Source organism: Sarcophilus harrisii, chromosome 6 (genome assembly GCF_902635505.1).
Source record: "Sarcophilus harrisii chromosome 6, mSarHar1.11, whole genome shotgun sequence".
In the NCBI taxonomy this organism is placed as follows: Eukaryota; Metazoa; Chordata; class Mammalia; order Dasyuromorphia; family Dasyuridae; genus Sarcophilus; species Sarcophilus harrisii.
This window is the reverse complement of record NC_045431.1, coordinates 173,135,733-173,155,214: the sequence shown is the minus strand read 5'-3', so window position 1 is coordinate 173,155,214 and position 19,482 is coordinate 173,135,733. Positions and strand designations below refer to the sequence as shown.

Here is a 19,482-nt window from a genome sequence, read left to right as displayed (position 1 = left end):
CTGGAAAAGAACTAATGTTCCGATATACAAGAAATGGAAAAGAATCAAATCTGTAAGTTACTTTATTTTAATTCTGGAAAAAATCCAGTATATAATCAGAAAAGGGGTAATTAGTGAAATTTTGGATAGGAAAATAGTGATGATAAAGAGCCAGAATGGTTTCATCAAGAACAGGTCATGCTAGTTATCCTACTTCCCTTTTTAAAATAGGGCTACTAGATATATAGATATTATTTACCTAGTTTTAAACAAAGCACTTAACTCTTTCATTTTAATCTTGTGAACAAAATGGAGACAAGTGGATTAGATGGAGGGACACAAACAGATTTGAAAGTGCTTGAATGACTAGATCCAAAAAGTAGTCAATAATGGATCAATGTCAACTTAAGAGGGGCTCTCTAGTAGATTTGTACTCCACTCTATTGTCTTCAATATTTTAATCAAGATCTTAGACGCTTACCAGATTTAAGGGTGACACAAATCTGTAGCAGGATGAAATAGGAAATTGCAGTGAAAGATATAACATGTTGAATTACAGAATCAAGAACTGAAAATAACTTGAAAGGTTAGAATTCTAGGCTGAAAATAGAAATCAATGCAAAGTCTTATACTTGGCTTTAAGAAATCATTTTCACAAGCATAAGATGAGAAAAACATGGCTAGAAACCAGATAATCTGGAAATGTATAGGGAATTTAGCAAATTGCAAATCAACAGCAAACTTGACTTGAATTAAATGGGACATGTACAAAATGAGGGAGGCCTAGTCTTCCTGACCAGACCACATCTCTCTGCAGCATGACATTTGGTCATAGAACCATATTTTAAGAAGAGCAACTAAATGGTAAGAGGCCTTGAGAATTTGCCATATAAGATTTACGTGAAGTGGCTGAAAATGTTCAGTTTAAGAGGAGAAGACTTTGGGGAAAACACAATTACTATCTAAGTCTGAAATACAGAAGAGAAATGAGATGTGTTTATGTTTCCCTAGAGAGCAAAATGAGGAGTGATTGGTGGAAATTTCACAAGAGCTGATTATGGCTCCGGGTAAGGAAAAAACCTTCCTAACAATTAGATCTGTTCCAAAGCCGTCTCACAAGGATCCCCCTCACTAGACTTCTTTAAAGAACAGATGGTTGGGATTTCTTTTAAAAGAAATTCTTGGTGAAATGTGAATTGGACTTGAGAGTTAAAAAACCTACTATTTTGGTTAGATTTTAAGAAAGAAGGTAAATGTTTCCCTTAAGATATCATATTAACTTGGACAAATGAAAAGGCTATCGGAATGAACTGTCCTTGCCTAACCAAGAGCTGAAAGATTTAACAATACCATTAATGTTGATTTTTCTAGTCTTCTATTCATGGGTTCAATTTCTTAGATATATAAAAAATTCTCAGCATAGTTCTTTTTTCCCCTCTAACTCCTCAGAAACTTGAAGTGCATTTTGTACCATTTTGGGAGTGTAGAGGGAGGAAAATTATCCTTTAATTTGTGAAAACCCAAGAGGGTTTTAAAAATGTGATTTCATTCATTTTATAATAACACTTCCAAATGACTAGAAGATTATCCTGATTTTAGAAATCAAGACATTGTGAATCAGAAAAAAATTTCTAATCTTTGTTTTTGTTTTTATAGTTTTGAGTTCCAAATTTTTTCTCACCTTCCCTCTCTAATTGAGAAGGCAAGTAATGTTAAAAGTTATACAAGTGCAGTTAAGCAAACATATTGCCATGTTAGTTGTGCTGTGAAAGAAAACAGACCCCCTAAAAAAGCCCAAGAAAAATAAAGTTTTTAAAATAGTATGCTTTGATTTGCATTCAAATTCTATCAGTTCACAGAGATATTAAATAAGCAGTTTTAGGAATCAGGGGATGGGGATAGTATCAAAAAAAGATGAATGAAAAGCAAGTAGAAACAATGACCCAGAATCATGGCCAATTATAGAATTAGAAAACTTTAGAAATTTTCTGGTCCCAATTCCAGGATAAATATATTGAGATGCATGAACATATATTTTTCTCACACACACACACAAAAAATGTGTTTTCTCTATATGGAGTATATTAAAAATATAATTAAAAATGTAATTTCCCAATGACAATAAAATCCAAACCTACACTAGTGTTCACCTCTTGTGACTCAGAGGAGAGTCTGGGCTCTCAGAAGTGATGCCAATGAAACTAAAATTCTAGAAGAACCTACCAAACTGCTGCCGAGCTGCTACCAAATTAGGCTTGCAAGTAAAAGAGACTTATGCCCAGGATGGTCACAAGACAGCATATTTTAGACCTTTCCCCCAATTCTCTAAGACCATCTAAGTAGAGGAAGAGTTAAAGATACAATCAAGGAAATACCTGGGCTGAAAAAGAAATCAATTTTTAGATGACTAAAGTAACAAGAGAATTCTCATGTAATGTAGGAGGAAAGGGGGAAAAAAAGACAGAAAATGACAATCAGAACAAAATCACTTTCCTAGAAATTTAAAAATAACATGCTTCAGTCTGTATTAAATCAATATCAGTTTTTTCTCTGGAAGTGGATAGAATGCTTCATCATTAATCTTTTAGGATTGTCTTAGATCATTGTATTTTTTTTCTAGTTCTGGTCTGAGTGGACCATTCTTCTTGGCTCAATTGCTAATTCCCTTTGATATTATAACCTTTGATATAACCACTAGCACCCCTATCCCCCCACCCTAACCCTGTCCCAGGGAATCAATTAGAATCTATTGGACAATCATTTCTTTTATGAAGGGGACCAAACAAGGGTTCATCCCCATATATGCTCTATGTTTTGCCACCCTTCCTCCAGATCCCAGTAGATTCCCCCAATTACTTCTTTAACTATGCATATACATATATGGACAACCAAGTGGGTAATGCATGGGACTTGAAGTCAGCAAGAACTTAGTTCAAATGTGACCTTAGACACTTACTAGTGTGATTCTGAGCAAATCACTTAACCCTACTTGCCTCAGTTTCCTCATCTGTAAAATGAGCTGGAGGAAAAAATGGAAGACCACTCCAGTATCTTTACCAAGAAAACCTCAGATGGGTTCATGAAGTGTGGAACATGATTGAAATGATTGAACAACAAAATATATACATAGAAATATATTTATAATCTGCCATAATCTAAAAATGCTTTGTTTAGATTGAGTTCATTTGAAATAAAGGTCTTTGTTTTTGTTTGTCTTTTTTACCTTCTTTGTAGGGAGTCACTGCAGAATGGAAACAAGGCTATAATTTAGGTTGCTTCTCATAACTAAAATAAGGCACTGCCTGGCCACCATAAGCCATGACTGTGTATTTAAACAATAACCACTGGGGTACTTGGTGTTTCCTGTCAACTAATGACAAACTGGAAAGAGAAGATTCTCTAGCCTGTCATTAATCCCCAGGAAATGGCCCACCCTTGAGTAGGTTGGATGACTATTTTAAAGTATCAAGGTTAGCAGCTTGATTGAAGCTTCAGGTGACAATGGTTTTAGCATTGCATGATGAGAATGAAGAGTAAATGAATTCCCTCAACATTAGTTAGTTTCCCAGTAGTCTGTCATACCCATGACGAAAATGAGTTTAGAAAATCTTTCCTAGAAAGTAAATAAACCAGTTATTAAGGTCTATGGAATGCTACAGTAAGATTTATCTCATGAGCTCCAGCCCTCTGATCATGATTTATCTGTTCCTTATACCTTCTTACCCCACCCCCATCTTCATGCCATGCTTGGGGCTACTGAGGCTGCCTTCTTCAAACCAGAGTTCAGAGACCACGCCCTGGATGAACTGAACTTTTGTTTGTGCCTTAGGACTGTGCATTCCTAATTAGTAGTTGACTCTTTTTAACCTATTTGAGGTTTTCTTGGCAAAAATACTGGAGTGGTTCACCATTTCCTTCTCCAGTTCATTTTACTTATGAGGCAGTTGAGTCAAACAGGGTTAAATGATTTGTCCAGGGTCACACAACTACTAAGCATCTGAGGCAGGATTTGAAGTGTTATGAGTCTACTATATCTATTCAACTCTAGAACCCAGAGAATGCTTTCCTTCAACCATCTTACCCTTTGCCCACACAGGTAGTACTCCCCACACCCATTTTCCACATCTTGCTCTGAGGACAGTAATTAAATCAATGTGACCATTGCTTGTGGAAAGGGTGTGTGCTAGTCAACTGTCCCAAGGCCCTGCTCACAATCTCTCTGACTTCTCAGACCAAATCATCCTTCCCAAGCCTCCACCACCCTCTAATAGACTTTTTTCTCCTTAATATGTAACCTCAAGGATGGGGACAGTTCTTTTGTTTTTTAATCTCCATTGCTGGTGTAGTGCTCAAAGTGCTTAACAAATGTTTTTTCCTTCCTTCATTTATTATATATTTGTGCTTATAAGATGGTTCCATCAGAGAATATAACCATTACATTCTCATATGCGCACACACACACAAAATATGAAATATGGGTGAGTGACCCAGAAGACAATGAGAAGACATAAGTGGGTATGAATTTCATGTTGTTGAGTCATTTCAATCTTGTGTGACTCTTCATGAATCCATTTGGAATTTTCTTGGGAGATATATTTGACAGATATACAGATATATTTGCCATTTCCTTCTTCAGCTCATTTAACATATGAGGAAGCTAAGGCAAACAGAATTAAGTGACTTGCACAGATTCACATAATTGATGTCTCAGGCCAGATTTCAAATTCAGGAAAATGCCTTCCTGATTCCAAACCCAATGATCTCTCCACTGAAACACCTAGCTTCCTGGACATGATTAGACTGAAAAATATTGCCAATTATTGCCCATAAAAAAAGCTAAAAATTGTTAATCCAAAAAATACATGAGCACAAAAGAATGTAAACTAGCTACAGGAAAATGTGGAATAACCCATGGATGTGTAATAAAAAACATTAAATATAATAATTGGCTACTGGGTCTGCAGTAAGGAAGACCAGAGATCAAATCTAGCCTTAGACACTTGTCACTGTGTAAATCACTTAACTTCTGTCTATCTCAGCTTCTTCATCTATAAAATGGATATAATAATAGTACCTACCTTCCACTATCAAATGAGATAATACTAGTGAAGCACCTTGCAAAAGTGTTATGATTACTATGGTAAATTATCCACAACTCACAAAATTCAGAAGATGTCTAAACTGCAATTGTAAAGACAGATCAATGATGGTACCCTCTCTCAAAGTGTATGATGTTGATAAGAGTTCAGCATTTTCCTTTTGCTCCCATGCAGTACAGGATTGCCATGCAGAATGGAACTTTGGATGGCAGCAGCATGGAAGGTGGCTCCCAACATGGCCCACTGACCCCTCCTAACACACCAGATCCCCGGAGTCCACCCAACCCAGAAAACATTGCACCAGGTAAAGAGCTGTCACCAGCAAGGAAGGTATTGGGAGCCTGCATTCTACTTGCTAAATTGTGGGGCTTTTACCATCAAATCCCTCTCTTTTAGTAGCATTTTAAAATGTAAGCCAAGATTGAGACTTGGGTTATTGATACCAATTCTCCATAGATGATGTCAGTTCTCTATAGATGTTCATATTATAAAATTTTCTAAAAATAAATCAGTCTTTAGTATTCACATTGATACATTCTTTACATAATAATAGATAGTTTTGACATTGTGCTCTATAGCTTGCAAAAGTGTTTTTCAAGTCTCATCTCATGTGGAAAAGCTAGTTAGAGCAGTAAATTGAGAACTCAGCCTGAAGTCAGAGAAACTCATCTTCTTGGGTTCAATTCTGATCTCAGACACTTATTAGTTTTGTGACCCTGAGCAAGTCATTTCACCCTGTTTGCCTCAATTTATTCATCTATAAAATGAGCTGGAGAAGGACATGGCAAACCATTATCTTTGCCAGTGTCTTTGCCAGGAAAACCCCAAAGGGGGGAAGTCAGACATAACAAGACAATTGTTTTGCAAATGAGGAAACTGAGACAGAGAAATTTAATAACCTTGAGTCACACAGCTAATAAATGTCTAAGGATAGATTTGAACTCAGGCCTTCCCAACTCCAAGTTCAGTCCTTTGTCCACTTTTAATACTTACATATCTAAATTGTTTCATATATTCTCAACCACTCTTCTACAATCTGTGGAGGATTCACATAAAGACTCCTGAAGAAAACGAAAAGTAAACCCATATTTTATAAATACAAATTAAATGGAAATGTTAGTGACACCAAAGCAGGAAGACTTTTATCATATTGAAATCCTAAGCCAATTCAGAAGACATTTATTTAGTGTCTCTCCTATGCAAGGCAGCTAGGGAAACAAAATCAAATAAAAACGTCCCTGGTTTCAAGGAAACCTCATTACTTGCTACTAAAAAAAGACCACCTAAAGTACATGCTTTATGTCTGATTTGACCCGAAATCTGAGGCTCTACCCGTTCTCCCATCATCGTTCTCAAAAAAACAAGACCAGAACATTCATAATGGAACAAACAGTCCAAGACAACCAAGATTGAGTAAAGTCAAAATGAAACCAGAGCAGGACAAGTTACATGAAAAAGATGCTTTTCAGATGAAAGATAGAAATAGAAAAAGAAGGAAGAAAGAAGGGAATTGGAAAAGAGAGCAGAAGGGAAACATCTAAGACAAGGAACTTTTCCTAAGTTATTCAAAATTGGATAATGTGGGAATATAACCAAGTCTAGTCCTGACTTCCTGTGGCCTTCCTTTCCAAATACACTGAATTTAAGATTTATACCCAATTTCTTTATCACACCTTTTCCAATGCATTTATAACTTTTAACTTTGAGTGGAGGACATATTGAGGCAGTGTGGTTTAGTGGAAAGGGTACTGGATTTAAGTATCAAGAAGACCCAAGTTCAAATCCCATGCCACATACTGGCAGTGTGGTCCTGAGCAGGACACTGAAGTCCTTGGAGGCTTTCTTCCCAGTAAAGTTCCACATTATAGCAGTCTCTTCTTAGGCTTTCATCTCTATCCTTTCCCCATAAGAACTTTAGACTCTGCCTCTACAACTACCTTTGACTCTAATCAGTTGACTCTGGCCTTATTTTTCAGGGATCCAGGCCTCTACGACATCTAGGAAGGTCATCCTTTTCAGTTCCCTTTAACATGTTGTCTTAAGCTCCTAGTGGGCAGGGACTATTTGTTTGTTTATATTGTTTCCTCAATGCTTAGCACAGTGCCTGGAAAACAGTAAGCATCTAATAAATACTTTACCCATCTAAAATCGGGCCAATTCTACATCAAAGAATCAATGAATTGAAAATGAGCAGTTTTCAAATCTAGAAATGTCAGCTATAATCAGTAGTCAAGAATACCCATTGTAGGTGCATGTAACCCCAAACACAGGGAGATTCCAAGAGGCCTAAAGAGCAATAGATCTTCCCAGGGAGCTTACAATCTACTATGAAAGAAAGGAAACATGAAAGAAAGGAAAACACAAGAGCTAGATTGTGTATACATTATACATTATAACCTATGTTTAAAGATAAGGACAGATATTGCAACTGGGGTTTTGTAAGTGCAGGTAACTCCCACTTGGGAAAATTCCCTCTACCAATGGAATTTTGTACCTCTTCTGCAAATTTTTGGTCTTAGAGTATCCTAGGGTCCTAAGAAGTAGCCTATTCAGGGTCATATAGATGTTATGTATCAATATATACCCCTACACGTTGTAATAAAGGGTGAACTGAGGAATCTAGTTACAGGCAGTGGGGGAATCTCAAACTTTGTTATTAAGCAAAACAGCATAAAAAAATGAATGATTGGGAGCAGAGGTTATCAACAGTATCAAGTGCAGCAGAGGATGAGGCCTAGAAGACTACTAGATTTGGCCTTTCTAGAATAGATAATGGGGTTGTTGTTATTGTTCCATCATTCTTGACTCTATTTGGGGTTTTCTTGGCAAAGATACTGGACTGCTTTGCCTTTTTCTTCTCCAGCTCATTTGACCAATGAGGAAACTGAGGCAAACAGGATTAAGTGAATTGCCCAGAGTCACACAGCTAGTATTTGAGGTTGGATTTGAACATAGGTCTTTTGACTCTAGTCCTAGTGCTCTAGTCCCTGTAGCATATAGCTGCCTAAGATATTGGGAAGGAGGTATATTTTAGATAAGTCACATACTCCCATTTCTTCTGGGACCTTTTTAAAAGATCTTTAGAAGGACCTTTAAAAGACTAAAAGACTTTTAAAAGACTAACACTGGAGGTTAGAGACAACATTTAAATTCAGCCAATGGAGTATTTCTTTCCCCTTTATTTCATATCGAATAAAGAAAGCTCTACAGTTTACAGAATTCTAGGTACTTTTCAAACATGTTTCCATTAATAATAAAGGAAATCTGGAAAAAACTGAGTTATGAGAATCACATTGAATCCAAAAGAAAAACTTCATGGAATAAGTATATTTTAGACACATCACTTCCTTTCCAGGGTTTGTTTCATCTAGTAAATGATATTGAGCTAGATCAATAATTCTTAACTTTTTTTTGTTGCAATATAAGTCTTTCAAAGATAAACAAAACAAACAAAGGTAAGCTATTTGATAGAGGTTTACACATGCAGCTAAGTAATGCAGTGCATGGAATGCTATTATCTTCCTTAATCAAAATTTGGCTTCAAATCCTAGCTGTGTGACCTTGGGCAAGTTATTTAACCCTGTTTGCCTCAATTTCTTCATCTGAAGAATGAACTGGAGAAGGAAATGGCAAATCCCTCCAGTATCTCTGCCAAGAAAACCCCAAATGGAGTCATGAAGTTGGACATGACTGAAAAAATGTCTGATCAACAGCAAATAAATATGCAGTTATGCAAACATATTTCTATACACCAAAAAAAAAAAAATCCCTAAGAAAAATAAAGTTTAAAAAAATACATAGTTCAATATGTATTCAGACTCCATCAGTTCTTTCTCTGGAGATTGGATACTTTGAGAATTGTCTTGGATCATTGTATCAGTGAGAATAGCTAAGTCATTCAGTAAATAATCATAGAATATTGCTATATATACTATATATAATGTTCTCCTGATTCTACTCACTTCACTTTGCAATATAAATATATATATATATATATATATATATATATATATATATTTTTTTTTTTTTTAAGTGGCACATGTGTTGAGCTTAACACCCATTAAAGTAAAGGTCTGTTCACAAGTGGCACATCAAAGAACCAGGATCAATGCCAGAATTTTAACTTAAGTTTTAGGATTTCAAATCCAGCACCCTTACCTTCCACCATACTGTCCTCACAACCAACAATCCAGAACAGTTTCATAAACTCACAATTCATAATGCACACAGCTAGTATTTGAGGTTGGATTTGAACATAGGTCTGACTCTAGTCCTGTGCTCTAGTCCCTGTAGCACCTAGCTGCCTGAGATATTCCATTTAGTACAGACACATGCCAAAGAGTTGGGACTTGAAGTTAGAAGCAATTGGGAGCATCTTAAAATTTCTGAGCAGGGGATCAATGACATTTATGGAAAAGGAAAGATTATTTTGTGAAAGATGTGTTAATCAGACCTCCTTGGATCATATTACTGGAATATTGCTGGGTGGGGCTAGGAAAGAATTTGAAAGTATTTTCTATTCCCCCTTCCTTTCTCAAAGGGCAGAGCTGAATCTTACCCACACTTCTCTAAATCTACCCACCCTCTTTCCTTTTCTTGGAAAGAGATGGGGCTTGAAGATTTAATTGGCCACACCCTATTACAACAATTAGCTTACTTTTAGCCTTATCTGATCTATATACCAAAAAAAAAAAAAATTTCCTAAAAAAATAAATACAATTAAATACAATCACGATAGCTCACAGCCCCCAGTTAGGAAAATAAATCTCTGACTTCTACATATTTGGAGTAAAATCAGATATGGTAAACTCTTAGAAGAAAAAAAAGGAAGCAGTGTACAGTCCAGTGGCTGTTACTAGACAAGGAAGGGGAAATGGGGAAGGTACACTGGGGAAGGTACACTCTTTAGAACTTTGCTCAGTCTTTGAAAAAAGTATAATTTTGGTCCTAGTGAACTATGTCTGAAGGGACTCAATGACCCATCTTCATCTCTCTCTTCTCTTCCAAGCTCAGCTGTCTTTTCAGCTTCTCCTTTATTTGTTGTCCCTATGTCATGCATTCTTTCCATCTTGGCTTTTTAAGGCCCAAATGAGTCCAGGCCAGGGTGGCTCCTCACAGCTGTTGTTACTACTCCTTCTTCTCCATCTGTTCTAGTCAAGCTATGGGTCTCTTTTTTTAAATCCTCAGCATGACTCAGGTCCCTTTTCTAGCTTAAAGATCATGATACTCCAAAACACTCAGAGCTGCAAGAGAACTCTCATCCCTTTGAACAACAAATCCCAGAACGCCATTCCATTTTCAAAGGACTATTCTATAGCCATTGAATGTTGGAGCTGGGAGGGGTCAGAAAGACCATTCACCAAGACCAAGCCCATTATTTTATAGACAGGTAAGGTGAGGTCAAGAGAGTATGAGTAAGGAGTCAGAGGTCAGAACTTTTTCTTAAGAATAAGATAAACAGGGGATAAATTTAAGGTGATTGCTTTAATGTAGGATGCTCCTTGTGTGGAAGCAATCTTTGCTGATGCAGATTGCCTCCTCCTCTCTTAGTTTCCTTGGGTACTGGAAGATTTTGTCAATGGTCATCCAGTTTATGTGAATTAAAAGCACGACTTGAACTTAGATGGTCCTGATTCCATAGCTAATCCTTTATCCAGGACACTGTGCTGTCTTTCTTGGAAAGGGGAAATAAGAGAGGTTAATCTTTAAGTAACTTTTCCAATCAAAAAAATTCAGAAATAACTTCAGTTAGAAAATCCTTTATTTTTGATGTCTAATAAAAATATATTAGTAGAATTTCTCCTCTAATATGGTACAAATATGCATTATTATAACCAATGGATAAAGAATTTGTTTTGGCTCAGAATGATAATTTTTCAAGCTTATATATTAAGAAAATGAATCTTTGTTAAAAAAAAAAAAATCCAGGAGTCCACTTTTTAAAAAAATTATAACACTTTAGATTACAGTTTTTGTGGGGAACTATCTAGAGGATTGCATTATTTTATTTTTACTATATTTTATACAAGTTTATTCTAACATTTTAAAAATAACATATTAAAATGTTAGCTGTTGCTTAGCAACCTCCAGATATTCTGTGTTTACTTACTCTCATATTTTTCTAAAGGATATTCTGGACCGTTGAAGGAAATTCCTCCTGAGAGATTCAACACCACAGCTGTACCTAAGTATTATCAGTCTCCTTGGGAGCAGGCCATTAGCAATGAACCAGAACTATTGGAGGCTTTCTACCCCAAACTCTTTAAGCCTGAAGAAAAGACAGAACTTCCAGACTTCCGAAGCTTTAACAGGTAGTATACCTCTCCTGGTTAAGGAAATTATGTGGAATGCCTATTTTTTTACATCAAAGTACAGTTAAAAATTATATTTGAACATAACATTGACTAGGGGAGCATTTCCCTTCTAAGAGGGACTCCCCTTGAAAATCTGGATGAGAAAGATGATGGACAGGAGCAAATTTAGATTCCAGCACTCTGACTCTATAATACCTGCTCTATTGTATGAGACTGTAGGTAAGGAATCCTTCTCTGATAGCAGGAGGTTTAGTAGGCAGCAACCCCACAGGTAGTACAATCACCCTCTTCCTAGGGGAGACTCAGTGGGACTCAGATATGTCTCCCATCCTTTTAATAGAGAACCAGGCCTCTCTCCAATGGCTCCTAATCTTACATTAATTACTACAGACATATAATAAGTGATGGATTTTCATTTTTGTTCTTTTTTTTTAAGTCCACTTCTTCATGATCCCATTTGGGATTTTCTTTTTTCTTTTCTGCATTTATTTTTAATACTATTTTATTTTTCCAAATACATGCAAAGATAGTCTTCAACTTTTGCAAAACCTTGTGTTCCAAATTTTTCCCCCTCTCCAAATAATCTAATATAGGTTAAATATGTAATTCTTCTAAACATTTTTCCATATTTGTCCAACTACGCAAAAAATCCAAGCAGACAAACAACAAGATGAAAATATCACGCTCTGATCCACATTCAGTTTCCATTGTTCTGTCTCTGGATATGGATTCCATCACAAGTCTATTAAAAGTGCCTTGGATCACCTCATTGTGAAAAGAGCCAAGTCTGCTGGATTTTCTTTGGATGGAATAAAATGACAATGTACCAGAGGCTTTCTCTTTCTGGAAACTGATTGATGTTGGCAGATTGAATCTCCAGAAGGCAGCGGGCTACTTGTCCCCTCAAGGTTCTAAAGATAAGTCTGAGAGATTGTTTTGGGTTTATGTGTGTGCAAGGTATATTACAAGAGTTGACAAATCTGAACCACTGTGCTTCCCTCTATGGTTATGGGTTGATATTAATCAGTCAGACAAATAGCTTTTAGAAATGAATATTTACAAAGGCAATATAATAAGAACATTCAGCACAAAACTTTGCTCCAAGAATCTGTGATACATTCTCTTACTAGTGCCTACAGAGTTCAAGGGAAAGCAGACCCCAGCTTAGGGCAAATGGACAACTTCCAGTTCCTGGTTTCTAGAAGTCCTATATTGCCCTTGTTGAGTTCTCATAAAGTTTTCTCTGGGTATAAGCTAGCTTTCTGAGGGATTCCTTGGAGAGTGCTGAAGTTGTCCTTCCTTTGGGGGTCTATTCTGACTTCGGCTCTGATGTGAATGCTTTGGTCAACTGTGCTCCACGGACATTGCCCTACTTTTAAGTGCCTTATCTGTTCTCTGCTTCTGATATAGTGCTATGATCAGTGTCTTCTGCTCCAGGAACATTGCTAGGATGCCACTGGGAGCTCCATGGCTTCAGAACTTGCTGAGCCTTGCAAGATCTTATGATTGACCATGGTTTTTTTCTCCTTTTGGTGTCATGGTCCCCTTTGCAATATGCTAATGCCTGTGGACTCTTTCTCAGAATAACATTTTTAAGCAAAAAATAGATGGCATTAAAAAGGAAAGCACATATTTTTTAAGTTGTCAAGGTACAATAAAATAAAATAAAATAAAAGTATAGGTCCTAGATCATGAATGTTTTCTCTTGTCAGAGGATTTACCTCATACTATTACCACCATAGAGTTGATTCTATCTTCAAACAGGCACTGGAATTTCAACCTGGCTTACTATTTTGCATACAGCCCTCAGAGTACAATTTAGGATTGATTCTATCATTGTGATTATTACTTAGGTGAACCTATAGCCCAGTTTCCTCATTTCTCAAATGAGGATATCTTTTTGGGTCATGTGCTACTCCCTTCACTGAATGGCTCTTATTGATTTTGTCCCGTGTGATGTCACCATTGCCTAACAATTATTATTTAAGGCAGGTCTCCCTTGAGGATACAGTTGATAAACTTCTGTCAGAATCCACATAGAACCCTGAGGTCCAATTCAATTATATACAGGAAACAAACCCACTTTAACTCTGAGAGAATGAAATATTCTGCCCCAAATTCTAGGGTAAAAACACAAGTAAGCATCTTTTGTTTTGTTTTGTTTTGAATTAAATTTTTTCATGATGAGCAAAAATCTATTTTCTCTCCTTCTCACTACCTCCCTTCCTCCCCCAGAAGAAAAGGAAAAAAAAAAAAAGACATTGTAATATATAAGTAATCAAACAAAATATAGTTCCACATTAGCTACATCTTTTTAAAAATAATTGAGTTCATCACTTCTTTATGAGGAAATAGGCCACATCCTTCATTTTTGGTCCTCTGAAATCGTTAGATTGATCAGAGTTCTTTAGTTTCACAAATTTGTTTATCTTCAAAATATTGGACAACTAAATTTCCAAACCACTTGCCAAATTGACTCAGATTCCAGATTCCTACAATAGCTGTTTATTTCTACCCAGTGTCCTTTTTTTGTATTTCCATGGAGATTTATAGGCATATTTAGTGTGGTATAGCAGGAATGAATGAGTGAATGAATAAATGAATGAATGAATGAAAAAAATGCTAAACATTTGCTATGTACTAATACCTGAGGATACAAAAAGAAAAATAAAACAGACTCTGATCTCAAGAAGACTTACAGGAAAAGCAGCCACTTGGGTGGTTGGAAAAACCAGAGTCTGCTAAGGATATAGTTATGCATCATCATTTAACTTGGATTCAGGAGATTTAGATTTGATTCTGGATCTGATATTACTATTATAAGAAAAATGGGCAGTCTTTTTTTCAAAAGAGGAGAAAGATATCCAATTAATGGATAGACTAACAAAAAAATTGGCAAAAAGAAAAATATATTATAATAATGGCTAATAAATAATGTTTCAAAATTTACAAATCACTATATGCATCATCTCCTTTGATTTATATGTTTTAAAACTTTTTCATTTTAATTAACAAAATTATGCCTTTTATCTTCCATTAATTTCAATAATCCCTTTTTTGGTCATGAACTTGTCTTCTATCCATAGATCTGACAGGTAGGGTGTTTTTTTTCCCCATGTTTTCCTAATTTGTCTGTGTTCTGACCTTTCATATCTAGTTCATGTACCCATTTGGATCTTATCTTAGTATAAAGTATACAATGTGGAATCTCCAGTATTCCTAATCCTTACAAATTACAATACTCAAATGCCAGTTAAACACATTTAACAAAAAATCATTTTGTACATGCTTATCTGAGTGAAACTGAAGTCTCTTATCTCAGAAAGTTTCAGGTTTGAAGGGGAAACTCAGACATCATCTGGTTCAAGAATTCTTAACATGGGGCCCATGTTTTAAAAAAACAATGTATTTTTATTCCTGTATTTTAATAGAATTGGCTTCCTTGGTAATTACATGTATTTCATTTTGTGCATTTTAAAACCATGATTCTGAGAAGGGGTCTTCATAAACTTGGCCAAACTGCCCTGGGGGTTTATAACACAAAAAGACGGATAAAGAACCTTTGATCTAGTCTGAGGCTCACATTTTACAACTCAGGAAAAGGAAACCAAGAGAGAAGATGGCCCAGGACCCAGGTTCCCATAGGAGGTGAATAACAAAGCCAAGGTTGCCACATGAATATACACACTGCAGATCCACTCCAATCCATTACTTTCTTCAAATCTCAACAGTCTAAAACTCAAGTCTAATGAAGTAAACTCAAAGATGTCCACTACAAGTATTCAGGGGGAGCAATGTTAAATAAGGGGGCAAAAAGGTGCTTGCTAGCAAAGCCTTTGGTGGAAATTTCAGTAACTTAAACTTGAGATGCAACTTGAATCTGTTTGGTGAAATCTTAACCAACCCCACAAGCAATCCCATTTTCTCATTCTCACAGTGTGTGTCATACATGTTTTTGCTGCTTAAGCCTCTGCTCAGTTTTGGGTAGTACAAACAATAAAGACTTCCAACAAAGAGCCAGCCAGTTCAAGCACATCAAAATACCTTGTTTTGAAATAGCAAGAAAGATCTCTGGCAGCACAGAACATGTGACAGGGGTATTAACCCAAACTTCACCTTCCCATAGACATTCTTGTTGATTCATTGGGGGAAATATTTTCTCATTTGAGAGCTGGGAAAATAATAACCCCAGGAAGGTGATAAAGATGAGGAGGCAAGGATTGCTAAATGAAAAAAGTAAACCCACAGGCCTGATTTCATGGGAATCAAAGGAGGGGTTGAATATTTCTTCTCTTTTGAGTGAGTCCAGTAAAATAATGATGGGACAAAATGTACCTGTGTATATATGTGTGTGTGTATGTATACATATATATGATATACATAATATATAAAAATGACCAATTAGATCAATGGATTGAATTCTGCTAAAAGACAGAAATACTCAATTCTCACCATTATAAGACACATTTATCATATAAACTTGGCAAGTTTCTAAAAGAGTTAGTCATGGTGGCAGTTAGATGGTGCAGTAGATAGAGAACCAGCCCTGAAGTCAGGAGGACCTGAGTTCAAATCTGGTCTCAGACACTTAACACTTCCTCGCTGTGGTGACCTTGGACAAGTCACTTAGCCCCAATTGCCTTAACAAAAATAAATAAATGAAATTTAAAATAAAAATAAAATAGTAGTCATGTTATTAAGCATTTGTTCTCAAAATATAGTTTGTGTATACCTTGAGGTCCCTAAAATCCTTTGGGGGCTCCAAGAGGTCAAAATAATTTTCATAATATTACTAAGATGTCATTTAACTTTTAAAATTCTCCTCCCTTTTCCAACCATATATCTGTATGAAGCTAGATTTTCTTCATATGCAGGGTACATATGCTTTTTTTGTGTGTCTTAAGTATCCCTACCCCCCACCTTAATTTGGCAACTTAAAACTACATTAGGACTTTTGGGGACACCTTATGTTTCTACCAAAACAACATCAAAACAAATTGAATGTGGAAGCAGGTGACAATTCAGCTATCTTCTGATAAGTCAGACAACAAAGCATTGGTAAACAAATATCAAAACAATGCCATTCTTCTCACTAATTTTTTTTGTTTTGGAAAATACAATTATTTTTCATATAAACATATCATTTATGTTAACATATGTTTATTATTTTTAAATATATTAATAAATTTTTAATGTATCAGTTTTAATTTCTAAAATAGCAAATATGGATGGATATAACTCACATAAACAAAAGCTTATTGGAGGATCCTCAATAATTTTTAAGAGTATAAAGGGTCAGAATAGGTAGGTAGTGTGGTGGATAGAACACTAACTTTATCCACTCAGTCTGATCTGAGTTCAAATCCAGCCTCAGGCACTTAACAAGCTACGTGATCCTGGGCAAGTCACTTAACCCCATTACCTCAACAACAAAAAAGAGCTAAAAAGGCTAAAAGTTTGGTAACTATGACTATAATAAAAAGAACCATAGATATGGATTCTATCTTAATATATCAAAATTCTTATCTGGGTTCTGCTATTTCATTCTTGTGTGACTTTGGGCAAGTGATTTTAAGTCTCTAGGCCCCATTCCTTCATCCTCAAAATGACATGGTTGTATGATGTCCTTCTCATCTCTAGTTCCTAAAAAAACAAAAAACAAAAAAAAAAAACTCTCAATCAAAAACTATGTTGAATTTTCAGTAGTAAACAGACTGGTCCACACTACTTGTTAAACATTACTTGATGAAAGGTAAGAAATGAAATCCACTGGGTGTTTCATTTCTATGGCACTGAACTGGTTGGACTGGTTTTTTCCCCTGAACTGACCAGTTATTTGACATCATAAAAACATGGGCTCTGGAGGGGGGGACTCTGTGTTGAATGTTTTACATGGGTCATAGAATCAGGGGCTCAGGATTGCAGCTTCAGAGGCCTTAGCAGTGTTAAAGCTGCTGTCACAGTGTATGTGGGCTCTGTGAGAGACACTTTGGGGAACAAAGCTTGCAGAGATCATTGAATTAAATTCTCACCTTAAGCAGGAATCCCTTCTATGATGAACAATTGCTCATTCAGCCTTAACTTTTCTCTTTAGAGGTACAGGAATTGAGTTAAATATTGTCACTTTAAAGTACTTTACTGTCATCCCCAAAAGCTATATTCTCTCATTGTTATATTGTACTGAAGTGAATAAAATATAACAGAGGACAATATGGTCTCTGCTGTCATACAAAGATCAGACCGGATTGTAACTGTGATGCAAATAACTGTGATAGGAGTCTCGGTGTGCAATCCCTAAGAGATTTCCTCAGCCCAGAGTTCAGAGCTGATGTCAAAAATCACTTCTGACCTAGAGAGTAGGCAGGAAGGTCTCCATGGAGAAGATGGCACTTGAGCTGGTTGAATGCTTGAGAGAGTTAGAGAAATGCTTTCTATCAAAATTCTTTAGCATTGGTACATCTGAGGACAAATGGGTCAAGAGAACTACACACACACACACACACATACATACACACATATGTATGTGTATTATATGTATATGTGTGTGTGTATGAGTACAAGCTTATATAAGTTCTTTCTCTAATACATTTATATAAGTTCATTTCTCTAATACATCTAATATCTGCAAGGCCCTGAAGGTTCTACTTTTGACACATAGTGGTTACATAATTCTGGTGGAATCACTTTAATTCCTCTATGCAAATCTCCGGGACTAGAAATTGCAGATGCCACATTGATAAGGGGAGTTTCTTCATCTGGGATCCCCTAAACTAAGAAATTCAGTCCCAGTTCTGATCCGAACTTCCATGTTAACAGACCACAACAATCTATCTAAAGCAAGATTTCTTAATCTTTTTTTTTTTTTTTTTTTTTTTTTATGTCATAGACCCCTTTGGAAATCTGGTATGGTCTTTTTCAGAAGTATGTTTCTTGTCTATATGAATAGTCAAAGAAAATGCTAAATTCCAGTTAGGTTAGTAAAAAGAAATATATCATTTTTTCCCCATCCAAGTCTACAGACTCCCTGAAATCTACTCACAGACCCTTGGGAATTAGGGAACCAAGCTCAATTGAAATCTGAGACAAGCTAATAATCATTAAATGGAGCAAAAAAAATCTGGATAAATTCATGTATTTTATCCATGTATAACATGAGATTATTTTTCTCAGATGAAATCTAAGTCCAGGCCTTTTCCTGAAGACTTCTGAGAGTAGCAAAAACCCTGATCTATTGGTCTTTGGAAATGGTACCATATTATATTTCCTTTGAATCATAGTTAGCATCTCCCTAAGCCTCAGTTTCCTTATTTGTAAAAATGAAGTGGTTGATCTATGGTCTCTGAGATTCTTTTCAATTCAGGTCCTTCAATATTAAAAGTAATTAAATTTTGTGTATTTCTTTTCACTCTCTGCAGAGTTGCCACACCATTTGGAGGGTTTGAGAAGGCATCCAAAATGGTTAAATTCAAAGTTCCAGATTATGATCTACTCCTGCTAACAGATCCCAGGTTCATGGCTTTCACCAATCCTCTTTCCAGCCGAAGATCCTTCAATAGAACTCCTAAAGGATGGATATCAGAGAATGTTCCCATAGCAATCACCCCAGTGCCAATAGAGGAGAATAGTGTGCCAGAAACAGATGACCTGTGAGAAGCAAAAGTTCTATTGCGCCATCCCCTACAACTCACTGAAATGGAGGCTCCCTGTCTTACCAGGATGCTTAACAACAGATGCTCCTTGTTTGCCTTTGAATCTAATTGATAACCATTTAAACTTCGATATTCCAAATGTGGAGTTTTGTTTCATTTACACATAAAATATTAATAAAATCATTAAGAACACCACAGCCAAATTGTTATTCTCGTATGTTTTCATTCATATTTTTTGAACCTGACCTGGGTATAAACAAAGTTTGATAATTATTTAGCACAATAACTATATGTATAAATAAATACATTTAACTTCTCTCTTCAGTGGAAGGAGTGAAAGAAAAAAAAATTAAGAGAAGTTCATGTAGATGACTTGGAAAAGTTTGGACCAATGAAGTAAGTCAGGTAATGACTTTGGGGAGAAGAAATTTGGAAGACATT

At 36.0% G+C, this 19,482-nt stretch overlaps 1 protein-coding gene across 5 annotated transcripts in view; it reads left to right on the top strand.

Moving 5' to 3' along the window:
- The window catches only part of MYOZ2 (myozenin 2), a 50,222-nt gene extending 30,984 nt beyond the window's left edge, over positions 1 to 19,238 (top strand). For all 5 annotated transcript variants that reach the window (XM_012551904.3, XM_031941538.1, XM_031941537.1 and 2 more), the window contains 3 exons: positions 5,253 to 5,382; positions 11,206 to 11,389; positions 18,808 to 19,238. In XM_012551904.3, the coding sequence (XP_012407358.1) occupies positions 5,253 to 5,382; positions 11,206 to 11,389; positions 18,808 to 19,042 (549 nt within the window). In that variant the 3' untranslated portion in view covers positions 19,043 to 19,238. The remainder of the gene's footprint in view (positions 1 to 5,252; positions 5,383 to 11,205; positions 11,390 to 18,807) is intronic.
- The last annotated feature ends 244 nt before the right edge of the window (positions 19,239 to 19,482 follow it).